The following is a 27,483-nucleotide window of genomic DNA, read 5'->3' as shown; positions in this document are numbered from 1 at the left end:
CGCGCCCCCGGCAGCAGCACCATGTTGAATCGCGTCCCCGGGCCGAGCCGCCTGAGCCGGCGGCGCTGAGAGGCGGGCGAGAGCCGGGCCGCGGGAGGGAGGGAAGGAAGGGGTGGGGGCCGCGCTCGCCCCGCGGCTTCGCGCGGATCCGGCAGTCGCCTGCCCCTCTAGTTTCGCTCCGATTTCTTTAAACTTTTTTAGAAATTCCCCTCCCTCCTTCCCTCCTCTCCCCCTGGCCTCCTGCTCCCTCCTTCCCCTCCTCCTCCTCCTCCTCCCCCTCCCTCCCTCCCTCCCTGCGCCGCCGCCGCCGCCGCCGCCGCCGCCGCCACCGCCGGCCCATGACTGAGCCCCGCCGCCGCCGGCCGAGGAATGGGCTCCGGGCTCTGGTAGGAAGCGCTGGGAGCGGGGGGCGCTTTTAAAACACCGATCTGGGTTTTTTTAAAACCTCCTTTGAAAAAATAATGGCAAACTCGACGGGGAAGGCGCCTCCGGACGAGCGGAGAAAGGGACTCGCTTTCCTGGACGAGCTGCGGCAGTTCCACCACAGCAGAGGGTGAGAGCAGAACCGGGGGGGCAGCGCCGGGGCGAGCCGGGGCGAACGGGGCTCTCCCGCTCGGGCCGCCGCGGGGTCCCGGCTGACAAGTGCGGGGCTTTCTCTCTCCCGCAGGTCGCCTTTTAAAAAAATCCCTGCGGTGGGTGGGAAGGAGCTGGATCTTCACGGTCTCTACACCAGAGTCACTACTTTAGGCGGATTCGCGAAGGTGAGTGGAAGTTTTAATTTGTATTTCCCTCTCGCTGGCCTCCTCCAAAAAGTCTCCTTTGACCCCGGAGTGGGCGCTCGGGGCCGGGGGGGTGGCCTGCGGGGGCCAGAGGCGTTCTTTTCGCTCCCAGCCGGTGGCACGGAGGCGGACGGCGGCGGGGCTGTTTTTGGCCTGGTGGCTCGCGTGCGCGCGGCGGGCGCGGGGCTCGGCGGGCGGGCGGCCCGGCGCCGGCTCGCGCCCTGCCCGGTGCCCGGCCGGCCCGGCGGGGTCTGAGCGCCGCGGCGGGGAGTGCGGGCGTGCGGGGCGCCCGCCCGAGCCCCGCGCCCGCCCCGCGCCCGCCCGCCCGCTCGCTCGCGAGTCAGCTCTGCCGCCGCTGCCGCTCTAGCACAGGCGGAGACACAGAGACACACAGACTCTGAGAGCAGTTTTCGTGCAACTCAAAATTAGCGCGGGCAGGTTTAACATCGATAATCGGCTGCGAAATGATCCCGGCAGCCGGGGGCACAGCCTCGGCCCCGTCGCCCTCGGTTTATACAGCTAACAAAAGAAACCAGGACCTGTCTCCAAATAGCCATCTTAGGCTTCAAGGCTAGGCAGAAGCTGTAGGCCTCAAAGAAGGGCCTATGGAGATGGATAGATCTGGGAGAGGGATCGGAATCGGCCCCGGCCCGGGCCCCCCCAGAACCTGCGGACGTCGCTGTCCGGAACAGTATTGATCCTTTTGAACTTTTTTTTTTTTAGTGTAAACGGACCGCGTTGAGATTTAAAAGGGGGCGACAGAGGGACTTGCGATTGGTTATTGTCCGGGCTTCAAAAACAAAACAAACCCACCAACATCCCCCCTTCCGCCCCCCAAAACAAAACAAGTGCTATTAAATACAGGGCTCTCGGGTGAAAACACAGTGATTCAAGCAGCCCTTGCTTAGCTACTCTTACGGATCGAGCCGAATCACCCACCGATTCCTGAGGGATCTGCAGATCTCTGTAGAATGGGTATTTATTCAGAGTTAGGTTTGAGTTTTCTTGGATTGTGCACTTTCAGACAAGTGTGGCTGTGTTTTTAACAGGTTTCTGAGAAGAATCAGTGGGGAGAAATTGTGGAAGAGTTCAACTTTCCCAGAAGTTGTTCTAACGCTGCCTTTGCTTTAAAACAGTATTACTTGCGGTGAGTAGTAGTGACTCTAACAACAGTGTTGGGAAATAAGGGATTTATGGGGAGATTTGCTTTAGGAAAAAGAAAAAAGAAAAGCCCCAAGCAAGAAACAAACCTTGCACATCAGTTTCTAAACTTCTAATAATTTCAGTCTGAGAAACATTAAATATCCACAAGGGAGGTTCAAAGAAGGTGAAAGTTTTCCTCACCTATTTTAGGATTGTTTACATTTTTCATACAGAATCATTACAGGTGACACCCCACCCCCCATCTTGATAAACATTCTTTTGTGACATTGTTATTGATTGTTTGATATCCACAGAGGGGCAGAAAGGTGATGCTGAGTAAAAGAATCAAGATAGTTAATGAAACTTTGTATCCCTTGGGAAATTTTTTCTTTGTTTTGGAAACTCCTTTGCCTTTTTAAATTCTGACTTGAAGATATTGTTAAAAAATGAAACCTCTATGTGGAACCGTGTTACTGAGTAGTTTTTCAGAATATTTATGCATAGCATAGTGTGTTGGTGCCTTAAGTGTCCAGGATTGTTTTTTTTTAAAGAAATTCTTATGTTTTTAGAAATATTTGACTGACTGAAAAACATTTAAAAGGATTATTATCTATTTAGGAAAATTAGGGATGCTACAAAATGGAATACTGTAATTGGGATTTTCTTTCATTCTCCCCCTTTTTTGACTATTTGACAAAGTACATTTCTTATTTAGTTGGTATGCGCTATAGTTTAGATAATATATTTTGTGATTCAGCATTACTTTTTCTGAGTTTTTCTCCTAGGAACACTTTCATATTGTAATTGTTATGAGGTCATCATTTATTTTTCATACTTAGTTAACCAGAGGTTCCTTAGTTGGTGTTTGTTACTTAACACTAAAATAATGCTCTTCATATTTTTTGTTTCTTAATGATGTTATAAGATGGCCTTTTTTAGGTAGTATGGCTACTGTATAATTTGAGTTTGGCATTTATCATTGTTCCAAATGCAGTATCCAAATGTAGATATACTGTGTTATGTTCAGCATTCTGGAATAGGAAATGCAGTAATTGCACAGGTGTGCTTTCTATTGGCTATCTTAGATTGACTTCATGCTTGAAGCTGAAGAGTTCACAGAACTTTGTGAGTAGTTACTGAGTTGCACAGATGTCTAGAAAATATTAAATATGGTTAGTTATCTCTTGTGAGTGTGTGATGGCATGTGTCAGAGTGCTTTTTAAAATAAAGGATTGACACGAAAAGCAAAGTAAAACTAAATTAACCTCCAAAACTGTTGATTTTGTAGTGTGGTGAGAAGTAGAATTTTTCATTTGTGGTGATACTTATTTTTTCAGTTACAATGCTGAGGAGTACTGTTAATACATGTCTTGATTTTCTGATAACAAGTTTGAATCATTGAATCATTTGAGTTGTAGACCGTTTAAAATACATGTTTTAAAGTTATATCTAGTACTTATTGGATGATTTATTGATTTCAGTATCCAGAATGTGCTGTATGATATATATATGTTTCATGGGATGTGTGTTTTTCTGAAGAACTCCCAGTTTATTACAAGTTACATAAATACTGTTTTTCCAGTTGTGATTTCTATCTTTGGATCATATCATCCATTAATTATACTTATAGGTACCATTTTTAACTATGTAGTTTCCAGATTGTTTGGAACTCTTTACACTATTCTCAGATACATTTGAGTTTTATGCTCTTATTAGAAGCTACGTTTTGAACTATGTCTTTAGCTAAACTTGTTTTTCCTCCATATGTCACTCTCCAGGTTTGTTTTTGTAGGGTTGTAGCTAGGCTACTAGGAAAAAAGTTGAAGCATTTGTTTTGGAAAATAAAACCATGTGAAGATTTGCATGGCTTGTAAAGAAATACAAAAGAAATATGCTGGTCACAAACTGGGTACTACCAACCTTGGAAGATTTTTTTCCATAGTGGTGTAATATTGCTCAGTTATATGTATTATGCTGGGTTTTACACCTTCCTCTGAAAAATCTTAACTGGCAGACAGGATGCCAAGCTTTCACAGTAATTCAGTTACTTAACCATAAGAGTGCCTTTGCATAGTAAGAAACAGTAATCAAGTGACTTTGCAAGTTCCCTCTTTGATATATTGAATTGAATATCGTGGTTTCTGATGAGTAGATAATGCAGTGTGTTTTATAAATCACAGGTGGACCAATTTAAAAAAAATATGAATGACTGTTTCATTTGACTTCTGTAAGATTGTCATTCCATGTGTTCTCATTTACTCTGCAAGTTTAATATTTGCTGACATTCTTCTGTAGTTTCATTATTAATTAGATGGGTAGTTGTTAGCCTGGTATTTTATGATGTAGTTTCATGATACTACATTTAAATAAAGAAGAGCAAGCTAATGCGCTGATGTGTGTGCACATAGATATGTGCGTGTGTGTATATATATGTATAAATATGTATGTATATACACTAGCATTTTTGTTTTCATTTTGATGCATAGACATTAAATATAGAGACTTGAGTTTAATTGTCTGCCTAAAGTTAGCTTGATTGTATCTGACATTTTCAGTTGTAGATTGTTTACAAAAATTTCTCACAGTCTAAAATTAAAAATGCAATTGAATGTTTTAACATTGGCTTTTAAAAGTCTGGCTATTGCTCATCTATGGTGTCTATATATTTTGTTTTCACTTAGGTCCTTTCTTGGTATGTACATCTCAGTATATTCCACAGATATTTATTATTGGACTATCTTTATAAGTTTAAAAAGAGAAGATATAACTTCCTACATTTTATAGATGAAGAAGTTAAAGTACAGAAAAGTCTAAATGGCTTTAGAGGCATTTGTTAATTGAACAAAATAGTTGTATTCTTGACATGTGTTCAGTAATATTTAATCAGTCAATTATGAATTCCCTTTTCTAGTCACAAATGATTTTAAGAAATTAAAATATAATTGGAAAGTACTTATGGTTAAATTTATGCCTGAGTGTATTTATACTCAATGTGTTCTTTATTTATTCAGTTAATTTTATATTTTTGTTCTGTTTTGGTGCTAATATTGGGGGACAATTTACAGCTCTTTTTGTTTAGAATTTAAAGCCTTGATGTGAAGACTTAGGTAAATATTTCAGATATTTTAGTTGAACAGTTTTGTTTTAGCTTAGTTATGCCAACAGTACAGCTATAGTCAAGGTTAACTTGATGTTTCTGTTATAACACTTGACTTTTTGAAAAAGAGGTAGGATATCTTGGACTTAAAAAATTTTGTTGTACAAAACTGTCTATTGCTGGTTTTCTTAGAACTGTTTTACATGTACCTACCTTTGGAATAGTCAGAAACTTAACTGTAGAGTTTTCAGTTTTACTGTGAATTTATTCTTCTTTTTCCCGCTTGGTGGATGAAGCCCTCCCTTAAATTATAGCAATGAAAGTCTGCATTTATCAGGTAAATAGAATGAATACACTTGTGTGTTGAGTAGTTTGTATCTACCATGTAGATCACTTTTTTTTTAAGAGAAAGCCTGTTAGGAATCACTTGATGTTAAATGATAGAATGCTTCAAAATTTTAATTAAGTGAATTGATAAATTGAGTTTGTGTATCAATAGAATTGATAAATGGTGATTTGCTCTCCTTATTTAAGGAATGAAAGTAATATGGAGACTGGAAGAAAAACTATCTAAAATTATTTACATATGCATTTAAAAATTAATTTTTATAAACTGTATCCTTCATTTTGAACAAATCTTATTTCGATATCATCTGATATTCTGTTACATTTTAGAGGTTGTGTAAACTTGTTAAAAGGAGAAGTAGAAAGTAGAAAAAGTTGAAAGACTTATCAGACCTCAGCTAAGCTGGTGTTGTGTCTTAGAAACCATGTTCTGAACAACTTAAATTTGCCCTCAAGTAGGAATAAATTTAACTCTTTCCAGGGTGGATAGTTTCAGTGAGGATGCAAACTAAGGACTGTAACTCTCAGAAATGTTTATATGTTTTTTTGCATTAAAATTTTCTGCCTTAGCCGTTAAGTAAAAATGTCTGTTTCTAAAGAGAATCACTTTTTTATAATCCTACCTCATCTCTGTTATGGATTCAGTGTTTTCAGTTTGGTTGTGTGTGAAATCCACTGTAACTTTGATAGAGAAGTACATCACTTCTGAGAATATTTTATAACCTGAAATGGAATTATATTGGAAGTTGGAAAAGGAAGGAAATACATTTTAATACACTGAAATTTAAATGCACTGGTCAGTGAGTTAAGCACTCAATATATGTTTTTAGGTAAAGTATTTAGCGTTTTTATTATTTGTGCGGAGGCTGCTTATTGGGCATTTTCTTGAGTGGTATAGTCCCACTAAAGTTGACTAGTAAAAATAAAGTTTGTTTGAATTGGGACATATGAAGTTGTGGTGGGGGGGGTTCTCTCTATTTTTTTGATCTGCCACCACCATCCTCACCACACTCTTGGGTATTTCGTTAGAGTGGAGATTCATTCCTAATTTGTGCTATATGAGACAATTGTTTCCCTGAAATGTCCTTGAAAAGTGAAATGAATATGAGCATTACAACAATGCTAAATTTGTGTTACTTTACTGAGGGACTTCATAGAGGCTTTATTTGGTTACTGTGCCTTGTGGATCTTAAGACAATTTGGAGAAACACTATTAACTCCCTCCTGCCACCTGTAGTAAATGGTGGTTCCCAAACATCACCACTCATCACAAGGGAATGTTTGAGGAACACCTGCTAAGTTCTGTGGAGCACAGTTTGGGAACCTGAGCTAGAATAAATGAGAGTTAAGGAAGAAAAATTTTAAGTGTGGAAAATGAGAAATGAGAAGTAATTATGTGTATTTATATAGACTTATATAAATACAGATTTAAATGATTTTTATGGAGCTATTAAGTTGTTTATCAATGGCTGTGCAAAATTATATTGTTAACACTTAAATAGTTGTTCAAATAGGGGACATTAAAAGTATCTTGTGTTCACTGCCAAGGAGAGAAAGGTAGCCGAATCATTGTGTTTTGTGGTATAGTAATTATTTTTATTGAAATGTAATAGTTATGCTAAAGTCGGTATATGCTTCAGTTTTACCATTTTAAAAACAGAGGTCATAATTATGAATTTTGATTTCAGGGAAAGCTGTTTAGAAGTAGCTTTTGGTTTAAGGACCAAACTTCCTGGAGATAAAAATAGAGATGTTAGAATTACAGATTGTCATCAAATATTTTATGGTTTGAAATTGTAATTTTTATGGAAAGCAGAAGTATTGGCTTTAGAATTTAAAATAAATGTAAATAACATGGCTAGTTCAGTTATCCATAGTAGAGCCCAGTAAGTAGGCAGGTTGATTCTTTTTAGTCAGAAGTACACAAAAATGTATATATGTTGACCGATGCTCATATTGATTACCTATCCTAAAGTTTATTAATGGATTCTCTTAGCAAATTAAACTTTTGGGGGACCTGAAATAAACAGATGGTTCAGAGCAAATTGTCACTCTCAGTAACTTTCAGATTTTGTGAATTTTATTAGTGTGTTTTCGAAAAACTTTGTTATTGAAATGGAGTCTTAACATATATTTTTTTGGTTTCAGACTTTAAAAAATATCACTTGTGCTTGGCTACTTTTTGAGTATTCATTATGCTATGAATTCAAAGTTAATTCAATTCTTCATTATATATGCTCCTTATGACTACGTATAATGCAAAAATCTATTGCTGGAACTGAAATCTCTTAGTGATATCTAGGAGTAGATGCTGCATTATAAATTATTGCCCCCAAATGCTAGATTCATACTTCCATTAATATCTAAGTCAGTGTTTGCAGGTCTCCCCCATCTTCCTGCAAGAGAATTTTATGGTGGGGCTAAATCTCTTGTTTTGGTTCTTTTATCTCATTAGTCTCTTGACGGTTCCCTTTTCTTGTCATGCCATTGGTTTATTAAAATAATGGGGTCAGTTGTCCTTTGTTGTTTAATTCCTAAGTCGTGTCCAGCTCTATGCAACCCCACGGAAGTAGCCCACCAGGGCTAATCCTCTGTCCATGGGATTTCCCAGGCAAGAATATCACAGTGGATTGCCATTTCCTTCTCCAGGAGATCTTTCTTAGAATGCCCTAAATTCTGGATTTGGTTCACTACTTCCTTCTAGTGTCAATTAACCTGTTCCTCTATCCCCTGAATCCATTTCCTAAAAACTATTAACATTAGATCTAAATGTTCAAAAAATTCAAGTTTAGTATTTTAGGCATTCTTTGATAGGTATGTGTGTGTTTAGTCCCTCAGTCGTGTCCGACTCTTGGGACCCCATAGACTGTAGCCCTCCAGGCTCCTCTGTCCATGGAATTCTCCAGGCAAGAATGCTGGAGTGGGTTGCTGTTTCTTTCTCCATTCTTTAACAGGTAGTGCTGTGCTTTCATCACATTATGTGGCATATAATGTTTAGTTGTCCTGTTTTAGTGGTGTTAAGATTGATCAGGGTTTTTAAGTATTAATGATCTAAATAAAACCTTGTATTTTTTTAAAAGTATGCCCCAGGTGATTCTTTAAGCACGCTGAAGTTTGAGAGCAGCTGATCTAAGTATTGTAATTAAACCGATTTAGTTGCTGATATAACTGGTTTCACTTGGCGTCCACATGTTGGCCAGGGCTGCATCCAGAACAAAACCTGTAGGTGACACCTGGTCTAGGGGCACCTGCTCAAGCTGCACCTGTCATCTCTAAGCAGAGCTTGGATACAGCCTGTTTTGTTTCTGGACTCTAGAGAGGGTAACCCAAGGGCTCCACTTCAGTTGAGGGATGAAAAAAGGATAAATGAACTACCAATTTGAACTTATCCTAAATGTATTTGTATACTAATTTGGATTTTTAAAAATTAATTAAAAATAAAATTTTCTTAATATCTAGTGTTTTTAAAAAGTAGGACTTTTGTAATATTTCCCCCAAATGGAATGCCATTTATTTTATTGAATTTAGTGAATGCTTTTTCCTCTTTGTGAGGATTTTGTTGGTCTATGCCAATACTGCTTAGGGGAGTTAACTTATATTGTATAAATTCCTTTAAAAATAACAATACTAGTAATAGCATATTTTGTTTCATGCACTTAATCTTCATTTTTCAAACCATTTTCATATGTAAGATTTTAGTTTTATCATTTCAGATTTCAGAAGTAATTGCTGTTATTTAATCTCATAAAAAAATAACACTTAGAAAAGAAATTCTTTACACCACTCAAACTCTTTTCTTCTGGAGCATATGGGCTATTTAAAAAAGAAATGGCTGTAGGTTATATCCAGCTTTCAATTCTAAGCATCAACCATAACTGCCACTCAGTAAGGTTTATTTTATGTATTTTCAAACCGCACTTTCTCCCCGTTACGTTTCCATTCCCTTCCCTGGCTGTAGACTTACTTTAACATTTTACAAAGCATTGTCTTGGACACAATCCTACATTAGCCACAGTTGTTAAATATCTTTGAGTATATTCTATGACCTAGGAATGTTTACCTTTTGTTTCTTTTAATAAATGACTTTTTTCATTACCATATAAAGGGACCAAACCAATACGTTGCTTTTTATGAAGTAGGATTTGAAAAAAGTTGTGTAAGAATCTTCTGTTTGAATATATACCTTGTTGTGATATGTGGCAAGTCGTCTTTACTTCTGGTCTTTCTTTCTGAGCTCTTCACTGCTGTACTTGGTAAATTCTTACTTGCAGTGTTCAGTGGTCTGGGCTCTGCACAGAGATGATGGTTATATAGTTATACACATCTTTCATGGGGAGGTGTTTTCAGGTGAGATTTGTTTTTGTCCCTCTCCTAGCCAATTGCTTATTTTAAATAAACTGTTAATTTAAGTATTTTATGTTAATATGAGGTCAGTGGGAATATTATTCTATTAAAATAGGAGAAAAACGAGGCTGCAGTTTGGTCCCTAACCTGTAGTACTTTAGAAATGGGGCTGAATTTAAATGTGTTAGTAATAATGCCCAAGTTGATCACACTTTTCATAATGGTTCATAGATCAAGTGAGTTTTCAAAGTACTTGAGCTCAGATCAGACCACTAAGTATTTCATAAACAATATTTAGTACCTTAGCAGGCTGTGCCTCCAAGTGTACTCACAAGTAATAGGTCAAGAGTGTTTAAGTGGTTTGGTATAATCTTTTTAGTTTACACCATTAAAAAGTCAAACTTCTGAATTTTTGAGTAGTTTTTCCTGGTAGCTCTACACTGCAGTGTATTAATATAGTAATAAGAATCTGATTGAGAGAGAAATATTAAACCTATCATTTTCTTTTCTTCCCAAGTTTTCTTTTTTCAAAATTGTTAATTTTTTTTGCTGTCTATATGTACATTCTTTTCTACACTTTATATTGACCAATTGTTATTTTGCCGTATTTGCTTTGTTGTTTCCTTTTTATATGTGATGTTGTATATGTATGTACACATATTATTGTTTTTGTTGCTGTCATTTGATCATTTGCTGTCATTACAGTTACACTGCCCTTTCCTCCTAAATATAAGTGTATATTACTTAAGAACAAAGACGTTATACTAATAGCATGCACGCCTGCATGTTTAGTTACTCAGTTGTGTCCAACTCTTTGTGATCCTATGGACTGTGGTAGGCTGCCAGCTCCTCTTTCTGTGGGATTCTCCAGGCAAGAATAGTGTAGTGGGTTGCCATTTCCTTCTCCAGGGGATCTTCTTGACCCAGGCATCAACCTGTGTCTCCTGCATTGCAGGCGGGTACTTTACCACTTGAGCCATCAGGGATACTGATAATATGACTATATTCATGTTAAGTTTTCTGTATTTGATTATTGTAATAATAGTGTAATGATCAGTTTCAGAAAGCCACATAAAAATAGTTGTATTATTTGTATTACATACAAATCTTGTTCAAATTTTACCAGTTGCCCCAAAGATGTCTTTTATAGCAGTCATACCAGCCCATCCCTGAACTGTTACCTTGTATCACATTTAGTTGTCACATCTTGAGTTCTCCAGTCTTCTGTGTGATATTACCATTTTTGAAGAGTAAAAGCCAACTGTACTATAAAATTTGGATTTTTCTGAGGTATTTTTCAGGATTAGATTTAGCTTAAGCATTTTTGGCAGGAAGCATGTGATGTTACTTTGTCCTATTATTGCTAATAATAGCTTTGGTTAAGGTGGTGTCCTCCTGGTTTCTCCACTGTAGTTTCCATTTTCTCTTTTGTAATCAGCCAGTAACCCTTGGAGATGTACTTTGAGACTGTAAATATCTTGCTCATCATCACACTTTTCCCAGTAGTTCAAATATCCATTGATGAATCTTGTCTGAATCAGTTATGGTGACTATATGATATTGTCTAATTTTATCGTTTCATCTACATTAGTTGGCAATCTATGATAAGGAAAATATTGTTTATTGTTTATTAAGAATTTATATTATACAATGGGTTAAAGTCTGTTATATTTTGCTGCTGAAGTTTGACCAAGAGGAGCCCATTCAAGCTGCCTCCTTTGTATTTTTTAACAAGTTATTATTATTTCTTAGCTCTTTCTTGCATTCTGACAAAATAAGATCTTCTAGAGTCAACTCTGTTTTGCTTTTCTTGCTCTGGCATCAGCTATTTCTTCTAGAAGTCCTGGTTCCTTTTGGTGTGGAATGGTATATAGAATCCAAGAACTGGGTAGTAGATGTGCTCAGTGTTATTGGGTTATTTTTTCTTCCAGGCCCTTTCAGAGGACAAAGTTAGAAAGTTTACTTATTTTAAACGTAAATATACGTGTTGTGCAAATCATAAGGCGATACTGATAGCTCTAATTAAGTCTGCACAAGTTTTCTCTTGCCTTCTTCCACTCCATGTACCTTCCTTCAACTGTCTTTAGAACACAAGTTTCCAAGACCAGTGTATTTGTCTTGTTAGTTCTGTAACACAAAGAGAATAGTTTCAGAATCGTTATACCCATACAACTACAAACAACAAACCTGTGAAGTAGAGTTGCAGATTTGTTTGCATTTCTTTTTATATTCAGACTGACTTATATCAGTTAATAACTGTGTTAAAAAATTCACAGTGATTGAATTCTTTTTTTCTGGGTATTGTTTTCAGTTAGAACATTAAAGTTCATATTTTTTCTTTTTGTATTCAGCTTTCTGTTTTCCCCATTATTTGTTCCTTTAGTTTTATTTATGAATATGTAAAACCCTTAATAAGATTGTAAAATCAGAATTGAACTAAGATTCACTTGGAGGTTACCCTCTACCCTACTTTCTTCCCTACCACTTCTGCCCCATTCCTGCCCATGCTCTGTTGGTAACCAAGCACACAGTTTCTGGTTATCCTTCCTGGTTTGTTTTGTTTTGTTTTGTTTTATGAAAGTAAGGAGATACATACATGTATTTTTGGTTCCGCATTTTAGAATGAAGAATGCACACTACTTTTTATTTTGCTTTTTTTTATTTAGTGTACCTTGACTATTAGTAAATTTATAAAATCTCCCCTTTTACAGTTGCATAGTATTCCCCTGTGAGAATATATCTTACTTTATATGTCTAGTCTCCTATATAATGACACTTAGGTTGTTCCCAGTATTTTACAATAGCAAATAATGCCATATGAATAATCTGCAAATCTAGTAGCCAATACAAAGCTATTTTCAAATTTTTGGAGATGTATCTACAGAGTAAATTGCAAAAGTGTGGATTGATGTCATAATCAAATAGTAAATGCATCAGTCAGTTCAGTTCAGTTGCTCAGTCGTGTCCGACTCTTTGCGACCCCATGAATCGCAGCACGCCAGGCCTCCCTGTCCATCACCAACTCCCGGAGTTCACTCAGACTCACGTCCATTGAGTCAGTGATGCCATTCAGCCATCTTATCCTCGGTCGTCCCCTTCTTCTCCTGCCCCCAATCCCTCCCAGCATCAAAGTCTTTTCCAATGAGTCAACTCTTCGCATGAGGTGGCCAAAGTATTGGAGTTCAGCTTTAGCATCATTCCTTCCAAAGAAATCCCAGGGCTGATCTCCTTCAGAATGGACTGGTTGGATCTCCTTGCAGTCCAAGGGACTCTCAAGAGTCTTCTCCAACACCACAGTTCAAAAGCATCAATTCTTTGGCACTTTGCCTTCTTCACAGTCCAACTCTCACATCCATACATGACCACAGGAAAAACCATAGCTTTGACTAGATGGACCTTTATTGGCAAAGTAATGTCTCTGCTTTTGAATATGCTATCTAGGTTGGTCATAACTTTTCTTCAATGCATATGTATTGTATTAAGTACTGCCAAATTCCCAGCAGATTCTCTCCAGGTAAGAGAGAATTATTTTGCATTCCCATCAGCAGTATATGAGAATGCTTGTTTCCCATCGCTTTGCCATATGTTTGTCAAGCTTTTGAAGTTTTCCTGATCTGGGGATTTAAGAAATAGTATCTCACTATATTGTAATCATTGTGACTTTATATAGCATGTTTTAATATTTGGTAGTGCCATTCTCATCTCACAGTTCTTTTTTTGTTTTAACAGGAATTTTGTGGTGATCGTTGTTTTAATATGAACTTTAGTGTTGACTTCCCTGATAGCTCAGTTGGTAAAGAATCCACCTGCAATACAGGAGACCCCGGTTGGATTCCTGGGTTGGGAAGATCTGCTGGAGAAGGGATAGGCTACCCACTGCAGTATTCTTGGGCTTCCCTTGCGGCTGAGCTGGTAAAGAATCCATCTGCAATACGAGAGACCTGGGTTTGATCCCTGGGTTGGGAAGATCTCCTGGAGAAGGGAAAGGCTACCCACTCCACTATTCTGGCCTGGAGAATTCCGTGGACTCTGTAGTCCATGGGGTTGCAAAGAGTGAAGACACGACTGAGGGACTTTCACTTCCACTTTTAGTGTTAATTTGTTCTAGTTTCAGAAAAAAGCTTTTTTTAAAAAAATTGGGGATCATATTAAATTAAAAACAGTTACCTTAGGAGAATGGAAATGATGATATTGCGTTTACCTATCCTGGAAAAACAGAAGTCTTCTATTCAAATCCTTTTGTGTCATTCAGGAATTTATAAAATAGTTACCTTTTATAGGTTTTTAACATTTCTTAAATTTATTCTTGAGTATATTATCATTTTTCTTCCTATTGTAAGTGTAGTTTTCCATTGTATCTTCTCAGTAGTTACTCTTTATTTATATGAAAGTTATTGTGTTTTTTTATTATAATCTGGTGCTTTACTCAATTTTTTTGCCATTTGTATTAGTTAGCATTGATTAAGAAAGTTTTTAGACATACTAATATGTCATCTGCAAGAAGGGATAGCTTTACTTTTTTTCTAAATTTTATGCATTTAATAATTTTCTTTTGTCTATATTGGTTGGCCACCTTTAAATAGTTGGGGAGATGAGGGCGTCTTTTCCTTGTGTTGATACTGACCTTGGTTTTATGTTTCTATTATTTTCCTGTTGAATAAGATACTGCTTGCTGTGTGTTCTTGATGCAGTCTTCTTTCTTTTGGCCACAAGGCATGTGAGATCTCCAACCACTGGACCACCAGGAAAGTCCCCTTGATGCAGTCCTAAGTCTATATGTTCTACTAACATATTAATAGTATTTCTATGCTTGTTTATTGAAGGAACAATACTGTTAGACTTGAAAGTCAGATTTAATGATATCCTTCATATGTTTATCCACTAGTGTTTGATTTTTTAAAATCTATAATAGCAGATAATAACTGAGAGGAACTAATACTGATTTTTAAAAATTTTAAACCTTATTTTGTAGCTTATGTTTGAATGTGAATATTTCTCATATTCCAGCAGTTTAACAAATAAATAAAAATCGGCTAAAATAATAAATGATAACTTTGGAGGAAAATTCAGTTCAGTTCAGTTCAGTCGCTCAGTCGTGTCTGAAACTTTGCAACCCCATGAATTGCAGCACGCCAGGCCTCCCTGTCCAACTCCCGGAGTTCACTCAAACTCACGTCCATTGAGTTGGTGATGCCATCCAGCCATCTCATCCTCTGTCATCCCCTTCTCCTCCTGCCCCCAATCTCTCCTAGCATCAGGGTCTTTTCCAATGAGTCAACTCTTCGCATGAGGTGGCCAAAGTACTGGAGTTTCAGCTTTAGCATCATTCCTTCCAGTGAACACCCAGGACTGATCTCCTTTAGAATGGACTGGTTGGATCTCCTTGCAGTCCAAGGGACTCTCAAGAGTCTTCTCCAACACCACAGTTCAAAAGCATCGATTCTTTGGCGCTCAGCCTTCTTCACAGTCCAACTCTCGCATCCATACTTGACCACTGGAAAAACCATAGCCTTGACTAGACGGACCTTTGTTGGCAAAGTAATGTCTCTGCTTTTCAATATGCTATCTAGGTTGGTCATAACTTTTCTTCAAAGGAGTAAGCGTCTTATAATTTCATGGCTGCAGTCACCATCTGCAGTGATTTTCGAGCCTCCAAAAATAAAGTCTGATAACTGTTTCCACTGTTTCCCCATCTATTTGCCGTGAAGTGATTGGACCAGATGCCATGATCTTCGTTTTCTGAATGTTGAGCTTTAATCCAACTTTTTCACTCTCCTCTTTCACTTTCATCAAGAGGCTTTTTAGTTCCTCTTCACTTTCTGCCATAAGGGTGATGTCATCTGCATTACCTTTGTCTATTTGTCCGTTAAAAACTCTTAACTATTTTATTCTTTGCTGGCCATTGCATCACTTTTTATACAAAAACAAGACAATAATTTTATTAATATTTTTAATTCATTGGTTGATTTTTATGTTATTAAGACTAGGATAAACTATGATTTGATAGTGGTTTGATTTTTATATTCTCAACATAAGATGTAATTGTCTTTATTTAAAAGTTATCTTTATAGGTTATCTACTGTGAGGAGATGAAAAGCAAATTCACACTTTAGTTACAACCTGAAATCTTAATCCATTATCACTAAATCAAATGTGTTATATTTTACATTGTATATTTGCTTCTCAGAATTAGATACAATTTGGATATTAAAGTCCTGCTAATTCTGAGAGTTGCTTGGAGCATTCCTCCTTTATCCCCCTGTTTATAAACTATGGGGGTTAGTTTAAATAAGTATGTGTGTGTGTGCGTGCACACAAACAGAACTATTTATTAGCTTCAAGCAAATTGGTTGGTAATTTCTTGGTCAGTTTTTGATCATATCAAATTTATAGATATGTACCTTGTACATTTAAGTTTTATAGCTTAAAGGAGCTAAGTTGAGATAGACATTAAATATTATATGCAGATTTGCTTGAGGAGCCTAAAAACTTAGATTCCTAAGAATAGGAGTAAGAACTATGTACTTAACAACCATTGGCTATGACTACTGAGTCTATCAATTCATAACATTATTTTGAATTAAGGGATTTTAAGTAGTGGTCTAGCCCCAGGCTTTTTGGTAGAGTAGAAACAAGGATATTTTTCCTGGTGGGCCTGAATGAGGATAATTGACTGGTTTTACATCACTATTCCTGAATGATGGGAGGGGGAATGTAGAGGCCAATTCAGAGCTGCCTTTACTACTCTGTTGTGATTTAAAAGGAATACATGCAGAAGGTTGTGGAGCTTTCTTTTTTACTACAAAACATGACCTTTACTTTAAGATGATTTTACTGACTTACACTGTCTGTGAGGCATAGGTATTAAATTGTTGTCTGGGGGTGGTGATAAATATGCACGTGATTTATCATTTGTATCCTGCAGTCTTATCTCTTTCTCTTTCCTGTTCAGAGGATTATGTTTGTAAGAGAGGTGAGTATTACTGGAAAGCCCACAACAGAATAACAATCACTGGAAAAAGTCGCTTTTTCTCTAAGTGTTCCCTATTTTAAATGTCTTTCTTGGAAAAACTTAAATTAACATATTTGGTAAAGCTGGCCACTTTTTTTTTTTTTTAATAACCAGAAATACTAATTTAAAGTTTTCAGTCGGATACATTATTTTTTAGATGGAGACCTCTACTGGAAGTATGAAGCAATAGATGAATTTTATTATACATTGTAAAATATCTAAACAAAGGAATGTATAGGGAGATTTATTTTAAAATTAGTCAAGGTAAAGTATCCTAGAGATCCTTTTGAAGAATCTTTCTGTGGTACTTTAGATAATAATGTACTTTTGGTTTTATGACATCATCTTAAGTTTTTAAAAAGCAGGATTTTGTTTTTTCTTACCTGTTTATTGAATTTGGCCTGTGCCCAGCCCTATACTAAATGATTTACAGTAATTCATTTCTTCTTCATACCTCCCAATCACATAGGTACTGTTACTATTATACTGATGTTATAGAAGGGAAAATAGGACAAAAGAGTTTAAGAATCTTGTCCAAGGTCACACAGTAATTTTAGGAGCTAGTATTTGAACCTGGGCCATCTGGCTCTAAAAAGGGTGCTATATTGTTTTCTCTGAAGTACACATGATTTCATCTTTATAAAAAAGTGTATGAAGACAAGCTCCTGAAGGGAATATGAAAATGGTTGGGGTAGTTGTGGGATTGTGGCTTTTTATTTAAAATCTTTTAATGTATCTTTTTACAATAAGATGTGTGCTGTAGTATAGTTTATAGTAGAGTTCATTTTTACAAATATTCATCTTACTGGATTTTTACAACTTTACAAAATAGACATTTTCCTATTCTTACAGATAAGGGGGAAAACCTTTATCGTTGCTAAAAGTAATCTTAAAGTAATGCTAAAGTAATCTTAAAGCTACTAATTCAATATTGATGCATTATAGTTGGGACTGAATCAGATCCCCTGCCTTGGGGAGGTTCTTAGGAACTCAGATAGGTACAGTGGGCCTCTTAGCAAATGAGAAATTGAATTTGGGGAATTTTGAATGAATTGAAAAATTCTAAACGGAATTAGTAGTTTAGTATGCCATTGATGTCGCCTTAAGCATAACCTTTTCTTGTGTGGTTTTATGAAACAAGCACCAGGAGTCAGTTCTAGCTGTAGAATATAAATTAGCATTGTGATTAATGTGGCATTTTGTGCAGTTTTATGTAGCACTTAATTTTTTTTTTTAGATTAAATAGACACTAATGTGTCTCTATCTCATTTTATAAGCTAAAATAGAATAGAATCCTGTGTAAGGAAAGAGTGGATAACAGAGTGTTACTGATTTTGTTCATACTATTCATACTATCATGTGAAGATCCAAGGATTTTGCAAATAACCACTATTTCTGAAGAACTGGATACTGGGAATGTTGGAGGCACTTTGGGGGTCAGGCATGGCATGTTAATTATCATTATAATAATAGCTAACACTTACTGAACTTTACTCTTTTCCAGGCATTTTGCTTAACCTGCATTATTCTGATCCTCAAAACCTTAAAGATTGACACCAACCTCATTATAGATGAGGGAACTAAGATTTAGAGAAGTTAAGTAACTTGCACAAGGTCACACAACTACAAAGTGGTGGAGCTGGAATTTGATCCAGGTCTTTTGCCACCAGAGATCAAACTTTTAACCAATACAGAATATTGCTCTTTACTGGTTCAGTGAATAATGACTGATCGTTTATCATCTCTCAGACACTATTCTATGCACTAGACATATGTCAATAATGAAAACAGAAAAATCTTTCCCCTTTGGAGCTAAAGGAGACAGATAGTAAATAAGTAAAAGCAGCTATGTTAGATAATGACTCTTTGCGATCCCGTAGACTGCAGCACACCAGACTTTCCTGTCCTTCATTATCTCCTAGAACTTGCTCAAACTTACGTCCATTGAGTCGGTGATGCCATCCAACCATCTCATCCTCTATCATCCCCTTCTCCTCCTGCCTTCAATCTCTCCCAGCATCAGGGTCTTTTCCGGTGAGTGTGCTGTTCACATCAGGTGGCCAAAGTATTGGAGTTTCAGCGTTAGCATCAGTCCTTCCAATCAATATTCAGGGTTGATTACCTTTAGGTTTGACTGATTTGATCTTCTTGCAGTCCAAGGGACTCAAGAGTCCTCTCCAACATCACAGTTCAAAAACATCAATTTTTCAACACTCAGCCTTCTTTATGGTCCAACTCTGACATCTAATCATGACTACTGGAAAAACCATATCCTTGACTATACAGACCTTTGTCAGCAAAGTAATGTCTCCGATTTTTAATATGCCTTCTAGGTTTGTCATAGCTTTTCTTCCAAGAGCAAGCGTCTTTTAAATTCATGTCTGCAGTCACCATCTGCAGTGATTTTTGAGCCCAAGAAAATAAAGCTTGTCACTGTTTCCGTTGTTTCCCCATCTATTTGCCATGAAATGATAGGAACGGATGACATGTTAGAAGGCTAATAGTTGGTGAAAAATGAGGATTTGTACCAACGAGTTTCATAGCTCTTGAGGTGGTGATAAGTAGCAATATTTTGGGTATCTAAAGTTTCAGATCTAAAATTTTAAGGCTTTAAGTAGCAGATACCTACTCAGATACTTACGAGAACCTATCAGATGTCAAGTTTCATACTGTTTAAATGATAAACTTAATTTTTTTAAATTATCATAGTTTAGTAACACATCCTCATTGTACACAATCTAGAAAATAGGAGGGGAAAATAATGAGCACTGTTAATATCATCTGAGCTAGGCTTATGGCTCAGATGATAAGGAATCTGCCTGTAATGCATGAGACCTGGGTTCGATCCCTGGGTCAGAAAGATCCCCTGGAGAAGGGAAGGGCAACCCACTCCAGTATTCTTGCCTGGAGAATTCCATGGACAGAGGATCCTGGTGGGCTACAGTCCACGGGATCACAAAGAGTCGGGCAGGATTGTGCGACTAACTTTTCACTTTCATGGGCTTCCTGGTAGCTCAGCTGGTAAAGACTCTGTCTGCAGTGAAGGAGAACTCAGTTTGATTCCTGGGCCGGGACGTTCCCCTAGAGAAGGAATAGGCTACCTACTCCAGTATTCTTGGACTTCCCTGGTGCCTCACACAGTAAAGAAAGAATCCACCTGCAGTGCAGGAGACTGGATTTGATCCCTGGGTTGGGAAGATCCCCTGGAGGAGGGCATGGCAACCCATTCCAGTATTTTTGCCTGGAGAATCCCCATGGACAGAGAGGTGCCTGGTGGGCTACAGTCCATGGGGTTGCAAAGAATCGGACACGACTAAGTGACTAAGTACAGCTCACGTTAACATCATATCTTAGCATGTTTTCTCTTAGTCTTTTGTCATAAAGATTGAACCTAAAAATCTGTCTACGGTAAACTGACTCTGTGTTTTCCTAGTAAAAGGTTAACTCTTTAGAGCAAGAACTGTGCTCTTTATTTCTCTATTTTGGGTATCTACCACAGTATCTGCTTTATAAGTTAAGTGCTGGGTACTGCTTCTTTTGTTTGAATTAACTGTGCTAATCAGTTGGGTGCCATATTCTTGCACATTCTTTAGGGAGATATTGTGTCTTTTTTTCATTTGTTTTGAGGTTTGGTGAATGAGCAGTTAGTATGTGTTGGTAGACTTAGTATACTCTGTACTTCAGCCATACTTTTATGTTTAGAGTTTTCTTTAAGTTTTTCTCATTTTTCTGCCTTTGTATTTGCTGTTTTCTCTGCCTGGAACTCCTTTCCTTTTTTCTGTGGCTGACATACTCCTATCTGTCTCTGAAAATTTTTCACATGACTGTCACCTCTAAAAAACCTTCTGTTAACTTTTCAAACAGCTCAAGTGATCCTTCTTTAGGGTCCCACTCCCCCTCCCCATTTGTATCTCTTTTATAAACATTGCTGTAATGATTTTTTCATGTCTGTCTGTATAGCACTGTTAACCCAAGATGTAGGGACTTAGTTTTGTGTATCGTTATAGCCCCATCATCATAATACAGTGCTTTAGTGCATAGGAGTTTACTGTGTGGCTAATGGGATCAATGAATGAATGCTGAAAAGGGTCACTGAAGAAAGAAAAGAAGGAAATCAGTTTAGTTGGAGGGTAGAGAGAAGCTTATGGAAGAGGCCTCAAACTTTGCATCAAAAGACTAGTTGGAGGCAGGAGATGGAAGACTTTTTGGTATGAGGAAAGTGGGAAATGAAGGTATGCGGTATGTTTTAGTTTTGTAAATGAACCACATTATGGGAGACCTGAAATCAGGACAAGGTGTTTGACCTTTATTATTCTGCGTATAGCAAGGATGTGAGATTTCTGTTGTTTTTTGTTATTGCTTTAGGAGATGAACAAATTCTTGATCAAAATGATGTTTGGGGAAAATTAGTTTTATATTGGTATAGATGTGAATTAGGGGAAAGTAGTGGCAGGAATGACAGACACACCTGCCTGAGTGATCAGAAAATGGGATATTATTTTTATCGTGTATTCAGATAAAATATTATTTGAATTACTACTTCTATATTTTGCATTTTTAAAATGGAAGTAAATTGGCATAACTATATATTAGTTTCAGATGTATGATGTAAGTGATTCAATATTTGTATACATTGCAAAATGATCACAAGTCCATTGACTTCGGTCATCATACATAGTTGATTTTTTAAATTTTATTTTATTTTTTAGTTGAAGTAGAGTTGATTTTAAATGTTGTGTTTCAGGTGTACAACAAAGTGATTAGTTATATCTATTCTTTTTCAGATAGTTTTCTATTATAGGTTATTATAGGATACTGACTATAGTTCCCTATGCTATATAGTAGATCATTGTTGTTTATTTATTTTGTATATAGTAGGGTATATCTCTTAATCCCAAACTCGTAATTTATCCCTCTCATACATAATTGATTTTTTTCCCTTATGATCAGAACTTTCAAGATGTATTCTGCTAGCTTCTTTCAAAAATGCAATACAGTATTATTAACTATAGTCATTATGCTGTACATAACATCCCCATGACTTACTCTTTTTATAAATGGTAATTTGTACTTTTTGACCCCCATCACCCAATTCCCACCCCAATTCCACCTCCAAGCAACCACCAATCATTTGTCTGTCTCATTGAGGTCGGTACTGTGCTAAGTGAAATAAGTCAGATAGAAAAAGATAAATACCATATGATCTCAGTTATATGTGAAATCAAATAAGCAAACAAAAAAACAGGGATTGCAAAGAGTTGAACCCAACTTAGTGACTAAACAGCCAACAGCCAGCATCATTAGTTTACAGTCATATAAAATTTTGGATTTTATATATATTATTAGTTCAGTTTATCTTCTAGCTCTGTGCTGAAAGGAACTTTTTACAATTTCATCTCTAAGTTTACTTTAAAAGCTTATTTATTTTTGGTTGTGCTGGATCTTTGTTGCTGTGTGCAGGCTTTCTCTAGTTGTGGCAAGCAGGGGCTACTCTCTAGTTGTGGTGTCAGGCTTCTAATTTTGGTGGTTTCTCTTGTTGTGGAACTCAAGGGCATGGGCTTTAGTAGTTTCAGCCCATAGGCTCGGTAGTTGTGGTGCACAAGCTTAGTAGCTCCGTGGCATGTGGAAAATCCTGAACCAGTGATTGAACCCGTCTCGCCTGCCTTGGCAGACAAATTCTTAACCACTGGACCACCAGGGAAGCCCCCCCAGCCCCGCCCCCGCCCGACTTTTTTTTCTTAACAAGCTCTGGATCTCAGCACTTCTGCTCCAGTAACTTAGCAATCTTTTTTCCCTCTGTTTTCCCAAAAACACGTGAAACAGGATCTAGTCGGGATAAGTGTTTATCTATACTCATGATGAAATCAGGCTGAACTGAAGACAGGTACATAGCCATTTAGAGTTCTTTAGATTGTTTTCTAATATTGGGTGTTCCTGGACATGCATTTGTGTAACTAGTATATATGGATTATTTTGGAAAAGGTGTTTGGGAGTAAGAAAAATGATCTAGTGAAATATGTGGGGCTCTGTTGTTACTTGCAATCTTATTTTGACACTACACTGATTTGATTTGGTTTGAACATTTCTATATTTTCTCTGCTTGTGAGTGATTTTTAAATAGTGATCACAAAGCTTGAAGTGAAGTGAAAAGTCGCTCAGTCGTGTCTGACTCTTTGCGACCCCATGGACCATACATTCCATGGAATTCTCCAGGCCAGAATACTGGAGTGCATAGCCTTTCCCTTCTCAAGGGGATCTTCCCAAGCTAGGGATTGAACCCAGGTCTCCTGCATTGCAGGCGGATTCTTTACCAGCTGAGCCACAAGAGAAGCCCAAGAATACTGGAGTGGGTAGCTTATCCCTTCTCCAGCGGATCTTCCTGACCCAGGAATTGAACTGGGGTCTCTTGTATTGGAGGTGGATTCTTTACCAACTGAGCTATCAGGGAAGCCAACCTTACAAAACCTAAGATTATCTCCATTTTCACTAGCAATCCCTAGCCCCTTTCAGAGTTTTTCAGGTGGCTACCACTGTTTCAGCATCAAATCCAAACTGAAAACATCCAGGCACAGCATTATCCAGTAGAACTTTCTGCAGTGATGGAGATGCTCTGTGTCTGCACTGTCCCATATGGCAGCCACTAGTCCTGGGTGAACATTGAGCACTTGATATGTAACTGGTCTGACCGAGGAACTGAATTTTTAATTTCACTTTATTTTTAATTAATTTAATTTAAAATAGCCACCTGTGCCTAGTGGCTATCAGAGAGTGCATGTCTAGAGGAAGAAGAGAAACCTTGAGTATCAAGACCGGGAAAGTTTTTCCTAAAAGTCCCCCATTGGATTTTCCCAGGTGTCTCTTTGGTCCGAAGTCAGTCACATGCCTACTCCTAAATCAAATATTAGCAAGGAAAACCATTTCCCCAGGTAGCTTAAAATAGTCAGGATTCAGTGCTGGCACAGTGGACCCGGCCCTGCCTGGGTGGGTGCAGGCAGCCAGGCATGGAAGGGCTAAGAGGTGCCAAGCCAGCCCATGGTGGGTGAGGGGCCCAGCTGGAGCCAAAGCTGTGGCTACAAAGCTTCTGGGCCCTTCATGATGAAAGATCTGAGGACACTTCTCTCTCCCTTGTGAGGTTTATAGGTTGGGCGGTAAAGAGATGCTGACAGTGTAAAATCTGTAGGACCTTGCCAGGGGAATCAAAGCTTAGGGCTCCACCGCAACTCATCTTAGTGTGTGAAGAAGTATGTAACTGGACAACATTCTGACTATAAATAGAGGACTGGTATTCCTAAATGATAATAATCTGGTGTTTTGAATAATGTTAATTTTTCCTAAACTTCCTTGCCTATAACATCCAAGGCATGGGTTTACTTTTGCCTATGACAGCAGAGGAGATTATAACATGGACAAAATATGGAACACTCTCTATGACATTCAGAGAAATTTCAGGAATGTTCGCTTTGTTGCCTGCCAGTGAGGCCTCACCCTTCCAAGCTACAGCCTGAATTAAGGAGAGAAGTTCAGTCCATTCCTTTCTCTGCACCTTTATTACAAGGAAAAAGTTTAAAATTCTAAAGAAATATCTAGTCTTCTTTCATTGTACAATTTGGGATGATGGGCTAAGGACTGGTTTTCTTTCTTTTTTTTTTTTTTTTGCTGTTTGAGGTTTTATTTTACCTTATATTTTTAAAAATGTTACTTATTTTATTTTTGGCTGTGCCAGGTCTTCATGGCTACTTGCCTCCTTTGTTTACTTGTGGTGAGTGGGGCTGCTCTCTAGGTGTAGTGCATGGGCTTCTCTTTGCAGTGTCTTCTCTTGTTGTGGAGCACAGGCTCTAGGTTCTCAGGTTTATTAGTTGCAGCTCCTGGGCTCTAGAGCACAGGCTCAATTGTTGTGGTGCATGAACTTAATTGCTCTGCAGCATGTGGAGTATTCCTGGACCAGGGATCAAACCTGTGTCTCCTGCATTGGCAGGTGGATTCTTTACTACCGAGCCACCAGGGGAAACCCTGACTTTATATATATATGGTCCCATCACTTTATGGGAAATATATGGGGAAACAGTGGAAACCGTATCAGACTTTATTTTTGGGGGCTCCAAAATCACTGCAGATGGTGATTGCAGCATGAAATTAAAAGACGCTTACTCCTTGGAAGGAAAGTTATGACCAACCTAGATAGCATATTGAAAAGCAGAGACATTACTTTGCCAACAAAGGTCCGTTTAGTCAAGGCTATGGTTTTTCCAGAGGTCATGTATGGATGTGAGAGTTGGACTGTGAAGAAAGCTGAATGCTGAAGAATTGACGCTTTTGAACTGTGGTGTTGGAGAAGACTTGAGAGTCCCTTGGACTGCAAGGAGATCCAACCATTCTATCCTAAAGGAGATCAGTCCTGGCTATTCATTGGAAGGTCTAATGCTGAAGCTGAAACTCCAATACTTTGGCCACCTGATGTGAAGAGCTGATTCATTGGAAAAGACCCTGATGCTGGGAGGGATTGGGGGCAGGAGGAGAAAGGGACAACAGAGGATAAGATGGCTGGATGGCATCACCGACTTGATGGACATGAGTTGGGTAAACTCCGGGAGTTGTTGATGGACAGGGAGGCCTGGCGTGCTGCAATTCATGGCGTCGCAAAGAGTCGGACATGACTCAGCGACTGAACTGAACTGATATATATAATTTCTTTATTTTTAAATTTAGTTTTAATTGGAGGATGATTGCCTTACAATGTTGTGTTCTGCCATACAACAACATGAATCAGTCGTAAATATATGCATATCAACTCCCTCTTGAACCTCTCTCCCACTCTTGTCCCATATTATATGATAAGGACTGGTTTTCTTCACAGAGATCCTTAAGTCATTATTTTCAAGTTGTCCATTAGGTGGGCTATGCAAAAAGTGCTCTTACTTAAATAGAATTTGGAGACTTTATTCAAGTTTTTAGAGTTAAAAATGGAAGGTTATGAACCCTCATAGGTGAATTAACAAATATTTAGTATGGAGTGTTGGTAGGATTAGGTTTATAATGCTTGATTGCAGATTCTTCCTACTGTTGTCACTGAATGCAATTTGAGAAAACGTTTCAATTAGATCTTTAATTTTGTGGATTGTTTTATATTCTCGAATAGCTATGTGGTTCCTTCAGTTAACCATTAGTAAGGACATTCAGCAAGAAATGTATTTCCTCTCCAGTATTTTTTCTAATATAGTCCATTTAGTGAATATACAAATACAAATATCACAGTATTGAATTGTCATTTGTCAGTTCCTAATGAAAAACTGTGTTTGCACTGACAAAGTGATCTTTCAAGACAGCACAAGTTTTGTTTTTCTGGTAGAAAGGTTACATTGTCTTTTGATGTAATACATAGTCCTTTCTTGAGAAAAATATAGAAGATAAATAATTGTACATATATTAGGAAATGATTAATATGTGAAACAGCCATTTAAGACATTTTGCTAAATCAGGATTTAGTCCAGCTTCTTGGACTTTCTAATACTCCACAAGATGACATTGACCCAAACTCTATTAGAATACTGATTTCTTTGCTGTTATAAACATTAAAATAATAGTGACTTATACATGACATAAGTTTATTTTTCATGTAACTGTCCAAACATAAGTAGTCCAGGACTGGTAATATGGCTATAAGGAAGCCCTTCAGCCTCTTATATACCCTCTACTTCTATCTCATGGCACCATATGTATATGGCTACTCCAGCACCTGCTACAGCACAGAATAAAAAGAGGTAAGGAACTCTCTCTCTTAAGGGCCCTTGCCTTTTCCATTGACTGGAATTTTTTCATACAAAGGAGACTTGGGTGCTTTCCCATTGGATCAGTGGTAAAGAATCCATCTGCAGTGCAGGAGACACAGGAGATGAGGGTTCAATCCCTGGGTTGGGAAGATCCCCTCGAGGAGGAAATAGCAACCCACTCCAATATTTTTGCTGGAAAAATCCCATGGACAGAGGGGCCTGGTGGACTACAGTCTGTGGGGTTGCAAAGGGTTGGACATGACTGAAGCAGCTTAGCACATGTACTGAACATTCATAAAATTCATCATAAAACAAGCCATAAAGGACACTTTCATACATTCCCTAAAATGTCACATGCAGATGTTTTGCTGAAAATTCTCTTGTGATAAAAGAGCACAGACATGCGCATGTAAACACACATACTATATATGGATATATATACACATTATATGTGATATAGAGAGAGAATATGTTAGTGTATGTGCAGATGGTTAGCAGTCTCTGTTATTCATTATTTTGAGATACTTTCCCAGATGCTGAAGTGCCTTCTGAGTTACCGGTAAAAAAACAGATTGTGCTTGATAGAACTTCAATCTTAGGTCTATTGTATCTTCTATAGATATGTAGCCTATGGGTTTAGAAACTTATAGTGAATTAAGTGAAGCATTTAGTTTCCAAAGATGTCTTAGTGTATATTGAGTTTGTTAACCAGTTCTAATGATGTATATTTGCATTTATGGGAATACAATGAAATACAATATAATTTGATATGCAGATACTTGATTTACAGGCTGTTTATCAAAAATAGATGTAATATACAGAGTAAAATCAAGTAGTACTTTATTAAAATAAATACCATTTTTTGTAGCTATTTTCCACAAAAGAAAAGAAATGATTGCTTGGATTTGTAGTCCAGTTAAGTTGCATTATGATCTAGAAGATTTTAGGTCTTATTTTAGGTTTTATTTTAAAATTAAATTATTACCAGTTTCAGAT

General features: G+C 37.8%; 1 protein-coding gene across 1 annotated transcript in view; it reads left to right on the top strand.

Annotated features, from left to right (window-relative positions):
• The window catches only part of ARID2 (AT-rich interaction domain 2), a 202,198-nt gene continuing 175,028 nt past the window's right edge, over positions 314-27,483 (top strand). The window contains exons 1-3 of the mRNA XM_018047898.1: positions 314-553; positions 668-761; positions 1,829-1,926. Of these exons, the coding sequence (XP_017903387.1) occupies positions 462-553; positions 668-761; positions 1,829-1,926 (284 nt within the window). The 5' untranslated portion in view covers positions 314-461. The remainder of the gene's footprint in view (positions 554-667; positions 762-1,828; positions 1,927-27,483) is intronic.

This window comes from Capra hircus, chromosome 5 (assembly GCF_001704415.2).
Source record: "Capra hircus breed San Clemente chromosome 5, ASM170441v1, whole genome shotgun sequence".
Lineage (NCBI taxonomy): Eukaryota > Metazoa > Chordata > Mammalia > Artiodactyla > Bovidae > Capra > Capra hircus.
The sequence above is the reverse complement of the archived record's forward strand: the minus strand, read 5'-3'. Positions and strand labels throughout refer to the sequence as shown.